Genomic DNA, 14897 nt, shown 5'->3' with positions numbered 1-14897 from the left:
TGCCGATGCTGGTCTACCTCCTCATTTACCAGGAACATCAAAGACGGCGGCGACGACCATGGTGAGTACTGCACCTAGCACACCGGGGAGGGGAGGAGGGAAAAAAGAGGGACACATACATGCAACACCCGCACCCCCCACCCACAACAACACACACACACATATCCATTCACATCACAGATACACTCAGTCACCCCCTGGAAGAACGCAAGGACCAAATGAAATGAGTTTAACAAGTGTAATAATCGAACAATCAGATAGGCCAAGACAACTTATAATCATCAGTATATACAAATATTAGCAGCAAGTACACAAGTCCGTACACTGTCCCATTAAATGTCCGTGGACCACTGGTCCCAAAAAGCATGGGCAAAGCCCACACATGACACCTGCCTCAAAACGGAGAGAACACTGCAGGGGCATCAGGTCGAAAACACACAGGCACCTCAGGGGTAGGGGGGGCACCTCAGCCAGATGATGGAACAACACCACTGCTCCTAGAGGGGGCTCCATGCCACTGCTTGGTCCTGGGGAGTGCAAAGCCACAGTCTCTCAAGTATCTCAAGTTGGTGGGTTGCCCACTGTTTGGTCCTGGGAAGTGGAAAGCCTCAGTCTCTCAAGTCTCTCAAGTTGGTGGGTTGCCCACTGTTTGGTCCTGGGGAGTGCAAAGCCTCAGTCTCTCAAGTCTCTCAAGTTGGTGGGTTGCCCACTGTTTGGTCCTCAGAAGTGGAAAGCCACAGTCTCTCAACTAGGTGGTTTGCCCACTGTTTGGTCCTGGGGAGTGCAAAGCCTCAGTCTCTCAAGTCTCTCAAGTTGGTGGGTTGCCCACTGTTTGGTCCTGGGGAGTGTAAAGGCACAGTCTCTCAAGTCTCTCAAGGTGGGGTGCCCACTGTTTGGTCCTGGGGAGTGCAAAGCCACAGTCTCTAAAGTGGAAGCTTGTCTCCACTGGTTCTGGAGGGGGCTTGGTGCCCAGAGTCCTTCATCCTGCTAAGGACTGGGTTAGTGGATGTTTTTCTTCACTGGTTCTGGAGGGGGCTTTGAGCTCAGAGTGCTTTATCCTGCTAAGGACTGGGTTAGTGGATGCTTTTCTCCACTGGTTCTGGAGGGGGCTGGTGCCCATAGTGCTTCGTCCTGCTAAGGACTGCGTTAGTGGATGCTTTTCTCCACTGGTTCTGGAGGGGGCTTGTTGGCCAGTGATGCTGCACCTGGGGTGTGGCAGTTCCCATTCCCTCACCTGGGTGTCTGAGCCACGAGAGTTTCCGGTAACAGGTAGCATGATACTCCATGGAGGCAGAGACACACTCCACCTTGCTATGACTTAGGCTGCAAACTGCTGGTAGTGCCAGTGCTAGTGGTGGTGCCTGATGTGGTGTGTGCAGGGTCCAGGACGTCTCCTGCAGCCTCGGTCGGCTGCCCACTGGGGATGGTGCTGATGTCCGCTGTAATGGCACTGCCTGGGCATGTCGCGGGGCAGGTGGCAGTGGCGGTGTCTGCGGCGGAGATGCTGCCGGTGCTGCTCGTGGTGCAGGTGTCTGTCGTAGTTGAGGGAGACACCAGGCCGTCTCCTGCAGCCTCGGAAGGCTGCCCACTGGGGATGATGCTGGTGACTGTAGTTGCGGCAGGTGCCGTGCAGGTGGCGGTGGTTGCGGCAGTGCTCAACGCGGTACAGGTTGCTGGGCTGTCTTGAGAAATGGGGGTCACCAGTCCCTCACCCGGAGGCTCCATGCCCTGAGGTGACTTTGCTTTGCTCTTGTCTCCCTTTCCCACCTTGGAAGTCACTGCTGGGACCTTGGCACTGTCCTTTTTGGTTCTGGATGAGGCCTTGCTGGGTGGGTGGTGCGGCTCTTCTCTTCTGCATGCTGGCCCCTTCTTTACCTTGGCAGGTGGCGGAATTGGGTGGTCCTTGGCTTCAGTAGGTGGCACACTGGCAGCCTTGATGGGTGCCCCCTTCGATCCTCCTGGACTTGCAGGGACCACAGTGGACGAAGATTTGGTGGCTGAGGTGCTGGTCTGGGCTCTAGACAACCTGGCCCTAGGGGAAGGATGGGGGGGGAGGTTTAGGGAAGAGGTCAATGGAAGCCAGGAAAAGTTTTTTAGACACACTGGGACGGTAAGATGGAGGGGGTTTGGGAGTGGAGGAAGAGGTAGTGGTTGTAGGAGGCGTACGTCTGCTGAGTTTGAGTGAAGGTGCATGGGTTGGAGGCTGTTGTGAGGTGGATGGCTGTTGAGTGGGTGTGTGCCGGCGTTTGTGTTCCTTAGGCAGGAGGGCTCACAGACACATTGGGAGAGGACACAGGGGACGTGTGAATGGTAGTGGGGGTGGTGATTGCATGTGAGCGGTGTGTTGTGATGGGCACTGGGGATGGAGGTAGTGGCTGAGGATATAGTGCATGCAGGTGTGAGTGGAGACGAGACTGGGAGGGAGGTGGAGGACGTGGAGGAGGGGTACACAGTGGAGGCAATGGATGTTGGTGTGTCTGCATGGGGAGGGTGCTTGTGTGAGGGCCTGTGAGATGTGTGGTGCTTATGTTTGCCTGAGCCACTTTTGTGTGTTGATTTGGGTGAATGCTGGTCTGACGGTGTGCTTGGGATAGGCTGGGGGTGAGGGGATTGGGACTTCGTAGGGAAAGTTGGAGGGGGGAGGCTAGACACAGGGACAATGGCTGCCATCAGTGCTGAGGTCAGAGCCTGAAATGCTCTCTTTTGGGCTGCCACGCCAGAATGAATGCCCTCCAGGTATGCATTTGTTTGCTGCAAATGTCTCTCGACACCCTGGATGGCATTCAAAATGGTTGACTGCCCAACAGTGAGGGATCTCAGGAGGTCAATTATCCTCCTCACGGAGGGCAGCAGGGCTGACTGGGGCAGAGCCTGAGGTGCCTGGGGCAAAGGAGAAGCCCACCCTCCTGGGTGAGCGGGCACGGGAAACACGCTGAGGGGCTGCTGGGAGGGCAGTGCTGGTAGAGGGGGTGGCAGCTGTACCTGTTGTTGCGGTGGGCACGGAGGTGGCCGCAACTGCAAGGGAGCTCCCTTCAGAGGATTCGCCGCAGTCGCTGGTGTCCCCTCCTGTCCCCGTCGTGGAGCTCCCCTCGCCCTCCGTCCCACTGGTGCCTTCAGACTCCGTGCATTCACCCTCCTGGGCCATGTGGGTTGCAGCTCCCTCCTGCTCTGGTGCCACTGCTCCTCTACCAGATGATGCTAATGCACACAAGGACAGGGTGACAAAATAAAAAGGGGGGGGGGGAGACAGAGGAGACACATGGTCAATGCCAGCAACACCACTACCGTTGGCGGACACAACACACAGGGAGCAGCCCTATGCACTAGGCCATGCACTAACTGTTCGTAGGGAAATCACCTGCCCATGGGGGACTATGCCTAAACCCATTTGCTGCACACCTGGAACCCACAGGAGCCTGACTGGTTGTAGATGGCCACTACCACTATTGGGGTTGGAGTGCCACAGAAGCTGCCTAACAAGGGACTTACCCTACCAAGTTCGCCCTGGCCTAGGGGAAGCCACAGCCCACATCACCCACCCAGACACCTCATAAAGCGCGCAGAGTCAGCTGGATGAGACTGTAATCACCCCCTTGTGGCTGCTGTGATGCCCTCAAGAGCCCATCCAATTCCGGATAGGCCACCACCAGGATACGGAACATCAGCAGGGTCATGGTGCGACAGGCACCCCTTCCACGTTGTGAGGCCATCCCCAGCTGGGCCTCCGCCGTCTTCTTGCTCCAGCTGCGCAGGTCCTCCCATCTCTTGCGGCAGTGGGTGCTCCGTCTATGATAGACCCGAGGTTCCGTACTTCCTTGGCGATGGCACGCCAAATGCCCTTCTTCTGGTGGGCGCTGACCTAGAGGAAAGGTAAAGTAAGAAAGGAACTTACTCCCCTGTCCGGTTCGTCATACTCATTGGCCACCAGTTCTCACCCATGCCCTGACACACATACACTCGCCATCCTCACATGCAGGCCTCAGGCCCCCCCCAACATGTATCTACCAGCCATACCACTCCATACATTCATGTCCCACGCATCATGCTCACAGTGTACTCGCCTGTTTGTCTGGAGGAACTTAGAGTAATGTGTACTGGGGAGGACCCCATCCACTAGTCTCTCCAACTCCTCCAACTCTGAAGGCAGGGGCCCTTTCCCCAGACACTCGAGCCATTGTCGCTTCCAGACACAGGTCACAGCAGCACTTGCAGTGTAGGTCCTCACCTGTTGAAGGTCAGGTATCAAGTGAGTGAACAGCTAGAAACTGACGGTCACGTCTGCGGCGGTGTGTACCGTCACCGCAGGCGTCCATCGTCATTGGCTCCTGGAACCCATAGGTCCCAATGATAACCAATGCAGAATAGCACGGCGGTCTTCGACCGCCTACCGCAACGCTACCCAATGCCAGCGCAGTTACCTCATTTCCCCTTGTCCCTCCTTACAGGTCAGGCAGCCGCCATTTCAGGGTGGCACATGGCAGGGCACCTAACTGCATCACAGCACATTTGGGCACAAATACGGACAGACAACGCCACACACTGATTTAATCACATTAGTGCAAACTATGTGGTACATTACCCTCTGATCACCGTTCTCCTCCATAGGCCACATCCGCTGGGACAGATGATGAGATGGCGTCATCCTCTGGTGTACAGACCCATGGTGGACCTGTCCACAATAGAAGACAGACACATCATTATCACCTACAGACTTGATTGTGCCACAATTCAAGAACTGTGTGCCCAATTGGAGCCAGACCTGATGTCAGCTATCCGCCATCCCACAGGTATCCCCCCTCTAGTTTAGGTCCTGTCAGTGCTCCATTTCCTGGCCAGTGGTTCCTTTCAAACAACAGTGGCCATGGCATCAGGGATGTCTCAGCCAATGCTCTCTAACGTGTTGTCCAGAGTGTTATCTGCCCTGCTGAAACACATGCACAGCTACATCGTTTTCCCCCAGGTGGAGGATTTGCCCAGAGTGAAAGCTGACTTCTATGCCCTGGGACATATCCCAAACATCATTGGTACCACTGATGGTACACAGGTGGCATTTGTCCCCCCCCCCCCGCAGGAATAAACAGGTGTACAGAAATCGTAAAAGCTACCATTCAATGAATGTGCAGATGGTGTGTTTGGCAGACCAGTACATCTCCCATGTGAATGCCAAGTATCCTGGCTCTGTGCATGACGCTTACATTTTGAGGAATAGCAGCATCCCTTATGTGATGGGCCAACTCCAGAGGCACCGTGTGTGGCTAATAGGTGAGCCCAAGGTCCCCACACAGAATGAATAGGTGTCTGGGTATGGGGTAATCCCTAAGGGTTGGTGTATCTCTAACAGATATCCCTTGACATTTACAGGTCACTCTGGTTCCCCCAACCTCTCATGGCTACTGACCCCAGTGAGGAATCCCAGGACAAGGGCAGAGGAACGCTACAATGAGGCACATGGGCGAACTAGGAAGATTATTGAGCGGACGTTCGGCCTCCTGGAGGCCAGATTCCGGTGCCTCCATCTAACAGGTGGCTCCCTATACTACTCACCGAAGAAGGTGTGCCAGATCATCGTGGCATGCTGTATGTTGCAGAACCTGGCTTTGCGACGCCAGGTACCTTTTCAGCAGGAGGATGGGCCTGATGTTGGTCTTGTGACAGCTGTTGAGCCTGTGGACAGTAAGGAAGAGGAGGCAGAGGAAGAAGATATTGACAACCAAAACAACGTTATCATGCAGTACTTCCAGTGAGACACAGGTAAAAGACTGACACTGCTCATCTCATATCTGACTAATGTAGGACATTGTATAAGTCTGCCTTTTTACCTCTGTGTATGGACCCTGTCAGTTCACTTTGGCTTCCCTTTTCACAGATCTGGGTACCACATTCTGCCTTCTGCTATGTTTACTGCTGCCCAACAACTGTCATACTTTGGTATGTGCAAATGAACATTTCAATTGATATTTGTCTAAGAGGTTGTAATAATGCATTTGTGAAAATACAGACGGACTCCAGATTGTTTTGTGATTCAAGGGTGTTTATTTAAGTGCTAATAAGTAGAGGGGGATGTGCAATGGGCTGGGGTGATGGTAGAGGAATATCCATGGTAGAGTAGAGTCTGTTTGTGTCACAGGTGCATTGTCCAATGGGGCATACGAAATGGAGCAATGTCAGTTCAAGGTGGACAGGGTGATATAGTGGGACAGAAGGGTGACAATCACAAGAGTCCTATTTCCTGGCAAGGGTCTTGGCAATGTTCTCTGTCTTGTGCCTGGATCTCAGGGACCGTTTGCAGGGTGGTTCTCCTTCTGCAGGGGGTAGGGTGCTGGTGGCCTGTTGTTCCTGTGGCTGGACCTCCTGTCCACTAGCGTCTGTGGACGCGGAAGGCTGTTCGTAGTTCGGGCTGGTCTCAGGGGCCCGGGGGTATGCCACTTTCTCCCTCATGGTGTTGGCAATGTCTGCCAGCACCTCTGCAATGGTGACCAGGGTGGTGTTAATGGACTTCAAGTCCTACCTGATCCCCAGGTACTGTTCCTCCTGCAGTCGCTGGGTCTCCTGAAACTTGGCCAGTACCATGCCCACGGTCTCCTGGGAATGGTGGTATGCTCCCATGATGTTGGAGAGTGCCTTGTGGAGAGTGGGTTCCCTGGGTCTGTCCTCCCCCTGTCGCACAGCAGTCCTCCCAGTTTCCCTGTTATCCTGTGCCTCTGTCCCCTGAATCGTGTGCCCACTGCCACTGACCCCAGGTCCCTGATCGTCCTGGGTTAGTGGGTTTGCCTGGGGTCCCTGTAGTGGTGGACACACTGCTGATTGACGTGTCCTGGGGACAGTGCCATGGGCCCGCTGGGTGGGTGCTGTGCTGGTGTTTCCTAAGGAGGAGGTTCAGTGGTGGGTTGGGACTGTGGCAGGGGAACAGACTGTCCAAAGGCCCCTGATGGGCCGAGCTGGTCATCTTGATCTAGGCGTGCAGAGCTGCTGTCATCACTGTGGGCCTCTTCTGTGGGTGGACTGGATATGGCTGGCACCTCCTGTCCGGTAATGTTGTGTAGGGGTCCTGTTGGGGTTAAATGCATTGTTATTGTATCTGTGTGTGCCATCTTGTGCAATGGGTGTGTTTCCCTCTATTACTGTGCTTGCATTATCCCCTTGGCCCTTGTGTGAGTGGTGATTGTGTGGGGTGGGTGAGTCTCTCTACTGGGCGTGCTGTGGTGATGGGTGTCCATGCAAGTCTGTGATGGGTGTCCATGCATTGTTGTCACATGCAGGGCTTGGTATTGGGATGTGTGGGTTGTGATAGAGGGGTATATGTGCAGTGTTGGGATGATGGGTGAGAGGGTAGGGGTTGGGGTTTGTGACGGCATGCAGGTAGGGTGGGGGATATAGTAGTAAAGCTTTGACTTACTAGAGTCCAGTCCTCCTGCTACTCCTGCCAGGCCCTCAGGATGCATTATTGCCAAGACGTGCTCCTCCCATGTTGTTAGTTGTGGGGGAGGAGCTGGGGGTCCACCGCCAGTCCTCTGTACGGCTATCTGGTGTCTGGATACCGCGGAACGTACCTTCCCCCGTAGGTCGTTCCACCTCTTCCTGATGTCATCCCATGTTCTTGAATGCTGTCCCACTGCATTGACTCTGTCGACAATTCTCTTCCATAGCTCCATCTTCCTTGCAATGGACGTCTGCTGCACCTGTGATCCAAATAGCTGTGGCTCTACCCGGATGATTTCCTCCACCATGTCCCTGAGCTCCTCCTCAGAGAACTTGGGGGGTCTTTGAGGTGCCATGATGTGGTGTGGGTGATATGTGAGGTGATGGTTGATGTGATGTGTTGGGGTGTGTTTGTTGAGGTGCGTGGATGGTGTATGAGTGATGGCGTTGTGTGCTTCTGGATGCTGTTGTTGTCTTTGCTTTTCTGTCTCTCTGCTTCTTCCAAAATTACCGTTGTGAGGGGTCATGGGTAATGTGGGTGTGAGTTTTATAGTGTTGTGAGTGTGTGGGTGTGGTATGTGTATGTGTGTCAGGTGTGTGTGTTTGGAATTATCCAATGTGGTGGTGTTTTGTAAATGTGTGTGTATTTTGAGCGCAGCGTTGTGCACCGCCAATGGATTACCGCGGTTGAATGACCGCCGCGTTGATTCGTGGGTCGTGATAGTGTGGGCGTAGTTCTGTTGGTGTGACGGTGTGGGTTTTGGTACCGCCAGTTTATCACTGACCTTTGGTGTGGTGGACTTGTGTGGGTGTCTGTATTGTGAAGGATTTCTGAGTGTGGGTCATAATACCCGTAGTGGATTTCCGCCGTGGACACGGTATGTTGGCGGCCGCCTGCACGGCGGTCAGCGGCATTTACCGCCAGGGTTGTAATGAGGGCATTAATGCCCATGAACCCCACTAAAAACGTCTTTGCAGGAAGGACTCACCTGAAGCACAACACTGTCTTGAAAAAGTATTCCTTCAGGAATTTGCCCCTCAGCCGGCTTGTAACCATCCCAGCAGTCGCCTTGTCATCCCTAGTAGGATTCTACAGGTTTCTTATCATTTGTTGTGATCTGCAGCATCATGTTTTTATACACTGTAGCAAGTTCCCACTCAGTCTTGCTTTTACTTGCTCCAGCAGGCTCCTGGTCACTCTCGCTTTTAATTACTCAAGACGGCTCCAGGTCATTCTTGCTTTTACTCACCCCAAAAGGCTTGATGGCTTTCTTGCTTTTACTTGCCCTAGCAGACTCCAGGTCACTCTTACTTTTACTTATCACAGCAAACTCCATTTCATTGTTACTCTCTTCAGGAAGCTTTGTGTTACGGTTGCTTTTACTCACCGCACCAGGCTCCACATCGCTCGCTTTACTCACAGTAACAGGTTCTAGGTCACTTTTGCTCACCCAAGCAGACTTAATACCACTTTTGCCCTTACTCACACCAACAGGCTTGATATCACTCTTTCTTTTATTTATCGCTACAGGCTCTAGGTCACTCTTGTTTTTACTCACCTCGGCAAACTTGATGCCACTCTTGGCTTTACTAATCACACCAGACTCCACGTCACTCTTGCTGTGGGTTACACAGCAGGCTTGATGTCACTTCTGCTTTCACTCAACCCAGCTCACTCTTGTTTTCACTTAGCCCACCAAGTTACTGGTCACTCGGTTTTACTCATCCCAGCAGAGTCCTTGTCACCCAAGCAGCTCTTTCTGTCAGCCTAACAAGCACCTGATCTCCAGCTTCTCCTTCAGTTGTCTTATTTCCAATAATTAGGAAAGATATTAGGTACCTAATTTTAAAAATGTAGAGATTAAACGGTTTTATTGTTTCAACTACCAAGATGTTTTACATGTCGGAACTATATACTGTGTTAGGACATAATTTGGCAATCTGCCAGAAATAATTGGAATGGACTGAGCATTTAATCTATTTCTGAAATTTTACTCGCTTCCTAGTAGTTTCATTTACTCGTTATAGTCGTAGGCTCACAGTTACTAATGTAAAAAAAAAAAAACAACAGACAAGAAATGGTACAGTTTATAACTGTTTGGAGTTCAGCTTAGGCTGCCTTTAACTATCCAGCAGCTGTTTCTGAACAGAGGTCGAAGCATCCAGTGCGACTCCTGGAGTATTGTGTCCTGCCCAATAAGACACTTCAACAATTTCAAAGGCGGCCTCACCAAACTGCAAAGATATTCAGCGGGATAGGTGGTCTTCCAAGATTGAAAGGCATCCACCACACCCAGGTGGCACTACCGTAGCAGTATGGGGTACCAGATATTTTCTCCTTCCATGTTGTCCAACTTCGGGAAAAAAAATTGAATAGCAGAATTTGTTGTAGCAGATGAGAATGACGAAAAAGAAATTGTTGCAGGAGTTTGTTTGGGGGATAATGCAACAATTGCTGAGATTCCCCACTTTGTGCTGGTGCAGCACATGAAGACCCCCACTTCCGCTGATTTGCATAATCGATATAAAGCAGACATGGGTGGAGCGGGAACCTAGTGGCTTTAAGTGTTCTTTGGGCACACAGGTTGCAGGCATGTAATGTTCGACTAAGCTTCGGAAACGTGTAGAGAGTAATAAAGGAGATGATGATGATGATGATGAAGAGGTAATGAGTTTTTATTCTTGCGTGATCTCTTTACTTCGAGTCCCACTCTTCCACATCCTCACCATCGTCTACATTCCTGACCTCCTAGTCCTGGTGACTTCCAACTCTACAGGAGCTCAGTTTGTCAGATCTGAAGGTTTTCCCTTTCTTCTTGACGCAAATTATTGCATTTGAGAAAATGGAAAAAACTTTTAAAAGGACAACTGTTCGTGAAAGACCCATTGGACTGAGAAGGGATAATATCTACATGTGGGTCGTTTAATGGCGTGCCCTTGAGCAGATTAATTTGAAGCAAGACTCAGAATAGTTTTAAACTTGTCTGTAGAAGATTTACGAATATTTAATGGTTTGATCTATTAGTGATACCTTTGGTAAATATACACATTTTTCTCCATTTTAGTTTTATGGATTTTTATTTAATCCCAAAACATATTGACGCTGAAGACAAAGGATTATCTTTTCCCCATGCCAGAAGGCTCTTTGAAACCCTTAGCTCCACCTCTGTCAGGTTGTCTGCCTCTGAACTTTAGGCTTCAAACAATGGGCACCCCCATATTTTATGGCCCTAAGAAAATATGTGAAGGAGCGGAGTCGTCCAATAAAACTACTATCAGCCTAAACAAATGCAAACCTTGCAGCAATGCAAAACTCTTGAAAACACTATTTAAAACATTACTCAGCTGTAGCATTTCGTAGAAAAAACAGGGCAATACATATATTATTAATTGGCAATTAAATAAAACATGTTTTTCTGGGAGATCATCAAGTAACCTTGCTGATTGAGCTCGAATACTACGCCCCCACATCAGTATTCACCTCCTCTTTGCTAGGAGGTTGAGTCCAGACCCTAGAACACAGCACACCGGATATGGTCATTATTCTGCTTCCTAGCACCCCTTTCTTGTGGGCGCCCACTAGCTATCAAGGAAGTTCATGGAGGCGAGTGGGCATGCTGGTGGCTGCAGCATCCATTTTTCGCCAATTTATGAAGATATGCTGCCTGAGCTCTCAGTGGCACTTGTAGGAAGCAGTGGAAGACAGAGAGAAGATACAAGATGGCGTTGTACCGGGAATACATGATTTAACAACTTGTCTCCTACACCTCGCTATGTACCAAGAGAGAAAAAACATTCTGAAGGGCCCAAGGAAATGTTAAAAGCAGGTGAGGCCTTAAAAGCTGGCCTCACGCCCAGGGCAGTCACCTCCAAAGGGTTGCCAGAGCTCCCTCTAGCAGTCTTCCTATCACTTAGGTCCAAAGGTAAGTGTGTTTAAACACTTTTTCTAGAGGCTGCCAGCACCCTTGGCTGATTTCTTTCATTTTCACGGTGTACCTTATCCTTGCCCCCTCACCTTCCATGTACCTCTCTCACATTTTCAATACACAGACAAAGAAGGCAGGTGAGATGGGTGCCATGTTCGGTTTTGTCCAGGGCACTTTCTGAGCAAAGGCCAGCTGTGGTTGCGGGATGGGGTACTCAGTTAATACCCCAACCCACCCAAAATGTCATTCGTCAAACATTATTTTTCATGAAGTTTGATTTGCACTAAACCATTAACATTACTATGTAGTTTATTTTGTGGCACAGTTTCCCACGAATCTATACCAAAGAAGTTGTGTAAACAAAATGGCTGCACGGAGCCCCAAAACTACACTTGATCCAAAAACACGTAGTTTTAAACTGCTCGAAATCAAAAGGCTGACGGCAAGAAGCAGCTTTCTTCTAGTTCCTTCCTAACTAATACAAAAGGAGGCAACTTTACAATTAAGTTACATGGTCGGATACAGGGGGCTCAACTGCTGTCTGCGTCTAAATCACCCCTAAAATGGACGACGGGCCTTGCATGCTAAACCTTTGCTTCGCCTTTAATTGGTGCAAAAATCCATTTTCAGCGTCTCTGTTAAGTGTGTAGGGACGCAGGAGAGTCAGCTCCAGAGCTGGTCTCAATTGAGAGAGCTGTTCTGCCGAATTCCAAACTAAAACAAAGGCCTGACAGCTTGTCAACATCCAGCATTCAGATTTCCACGCGAGCTTCAAAAATTGCCATAATAGCTCATAACTCCCGCACAGTTCTGCTTTTTTTTTATTTCTTTTTTTTTTATAAACACCGGAAATGTAGGAGTTTCCTTCCCCAGGCTTCAACGGGCATGAATTATATAGATTTTAAAATTCTTGCCTAACGAACCTGTGACGGAATTCCTGTTCTGAAAATGTATGTTCTTCCTTTTTATTTAACTTTTAATGTGATTTTTCCATGGCTTAAACTGAACACTACAGAACAGAGACTAGCAGGAGATCATTCTATATGACAGACGGGGGTGCTTGTTTAGCTTGCATTGAGCTTGGGTGGGTCAGGGGGTACGTGCAGCAAAACACCGCAAAGGGAACACCTCAGGCACCTCAACGTTAATGAAAATACTGAGCATGTCAAGGCCTGTCTCTTATATTTGAGGTGTCCCTGACATGGTAGGAGCCATGCAGTCCCCGTTTGTCTCTGGTGGTCCCTTCGTGATTCACTACAAAGTCACTATCATGAAGGGATTTTTGTTATATGGTCCTCTTCCTCTCTTATGTTTTATGGGAGACTTACTGATGCGAAGTTGGTGTACACTACTGGCATACTGAGTAAAACCAGGAAGGCTAAAACTGAGTGACGGTCACTCTATCACACCAGTAAAGGAAGTCCCGCCTCATGATAGTAAGTGTGGGCTTTGCAAAGTAAACCAGGGCCATCACAGAATTTCTTTAAAAGTAAAATTCCTCTTTGAGACCTTATTTTATTTTTGGTTGTGAAAAATCATCGCAAAGGAGGAAGGCTGGTGGGTTGCCCTGAATAATGGAGCAAAATAAAGTTCGAGGAGAAATGTGTGCAAATAAGTTAATGGCACTGTCTCCATTATATAACTTATACAGTAAACAACTTTTTGAAAAATTGAAAGGAGAAATTAAAATTAAAATGAACACTATCTTAGACATTTAGCAAGAATGTTCGAGGATGTTAAGTCCGTGGCTACCACAGCAGGTAAACAGAAGTTTTAAATAATATTTATCTTCGGTCATAGGAGCCCAAAAAGTAGGCAAAATTTAGAAACACAGTATGGATGACGTGGAGAGTGAATCGCAGTGAAAGAATGTATCTATGAAAAAATAAAAGTCAAATATTTGTGGAAAAGTATTGCAAAAAAAACAAAATGAAGGATTATTGAGAAAACTACAGGCGTCAATATTCAAGTGAGGAAAATAAAAGCTAGTAATGTGAAAGAAGTGAAACTTTATCAAGTGTTGATAGTAAGCTGCAAGTGAGGCCTCTGGTGGAATCATGGGCAAAGTCAAGATGTTGCAGGGGGGGTACATGAGGATCAGCTGTGATTGCCACAGGTAAAGCCTTCTGGGAGCGCGTAGGACAACTTCCAGTCACCTTTGTGAGGGCCATAATGAAAGACAGCTCCCCCACACTACAATCTAGCCTTGGCTAGCTTTTAGTGCTAGCCTATGAGTAACTGCAAGAAAGAGATAGGTTGAGGGAGAAAGGGAATGTACAAGTACGAAAGTTAAGAGAGAAGTTAGAGAAAAGGGAAAGCAAGAGGTATGATGGAGAAACCAGCATGTGAGTTGAGGAAAGGAACAGGATTTGTATGAGAGACAAGTGGGAGAAGAGGAGGGGTTAGAGCAAGGGTAGAGAGGGAAGGATGAGAAGGCGGGATAGAGTGGGGAAGAAGGCAAACGAGTGAGCTGGGAGAAAGAACAGCTAATGGATGTGTGAGGGAGAAGAACAAAAAATGAGTGGAAGTACAGGAGATGTCAGAGAAGGAGAGAGTAGGGGTGGGATAGAGCAAGGGAGAAATATGAGTAAGAGATGGAGAGAGGGTAAAAGAGGGGAATTGATATGGGTGGAGCAAAAGAGAACTTATGAGTAACTGGGTAGAAATTCGGACTCCATGATGCACAGTACCACCATCACGTCCACAAAATGTCTCCGGACAGTGCGTGGCTCCTCATTATACCTATCATCACCACTGTCTATTCTGGTACTTCATGCCAATCTCTTAAGGTGTCTTGATATATCTCAGGTACCAATAGCTCATGCAAAGGACCCCATTACTTAGCATTCAACCCGGTTTTGTTGGTTGCATGAGTAACACAAATTTGTTGACAAAGGAAATATTTTATTTTGTCCAAGACGGAATGCTCATAATTGCAATGTTATCATAAACATTTCTGATCCCGATATTCTTCCATTCCACAAAGGGTAGCAAAGCTGTAGAAACTTCCTTCCATCAACAGATCTCGTTGTCAACATAGTCGTCATCATCTGTTCCAGAAATCTGCACGATGTTGTGTATATTCATGAGATGCAGAAGACATGACAAGAAAATGCGCTTACTACATCAAGGGGCAGTAAACGGGCCACATGAAGACCACCTATGAAATAGTTCTACGAAAAGCTGCTTCTCCAAACAAAGGTTTGCTTCTAGCCCACTTTAAGCCATCTGCAAGTTCCGCAATGTGATCGTCACTCCACCTCCTCCGAATCGTACTTAAAGTCCTGCAGCACTTCGCTGATTGCTGCAATGGTTTTAATTATCCTAGAAAAATGGATGGATGGAAAGTATAAATAAAAGACACATGGGCTGCATCAGCTGGAATGTATAACTTTAGGTACTGTTTATGAAACACCCTGTCAGAAGCCACATTATGCCACAGATCTCATCAGCACTGCATATTCGGCATCTCTAAACAAACGCAATTACTGAGTGCCCTAGGCAATGGCTTTGTTTGGTCTGCGTTACCGACAGGAAGACAGAAGGGAGGAA

The 14897-nt window shown here is 49.1% G+C and overlaps 1 protein-coding gene across 1 annotated transcript in view; it reads right to left on the bottom strand.

Annotated features, from left to right (window-relative positions):
* Window positions 1-14228: 14228 nt before the first annotated feature.
* The window catches only part of REX1BD (required for excision 1-B domain containing), a 55025-nt gene continuing 54356 nt past the window's right edge, over window positions 14229-14897 (bottom strand). The window contains exon 6 of the mRNA XM_069216338.1: window positions 14229-14669. Within this exon, the coding sequence (XP_069072439.1) occupies window positions 14597-14669 (73 nt within the window). The 3' untranslated portion in view covers window positions 14229-14596. The remainder of the gene's footprint in view (window positions 14670-14897) is intronic.

The sequence above is a fragment of the Pleurodeles waltl genome, chromosome 12, assembly GCF_031143425.1.
Source record: "Pleurodeles waltl isolate 20211129_DDA chromosome 12, aPleWal1.hap1.20221129, whole genome shotgun sequence".
Taxonomy (NCBI): Eukaryota; Metazoa; Chordata; class Amphibia; order Caudata; family Salamandridae; genus Pleurodeles; species Pleurodeles waltl.
Note: the sequence above shows the minus strand (reverse complement) of the source record. Positions and strands in the feature narration are given on the sequence as shown.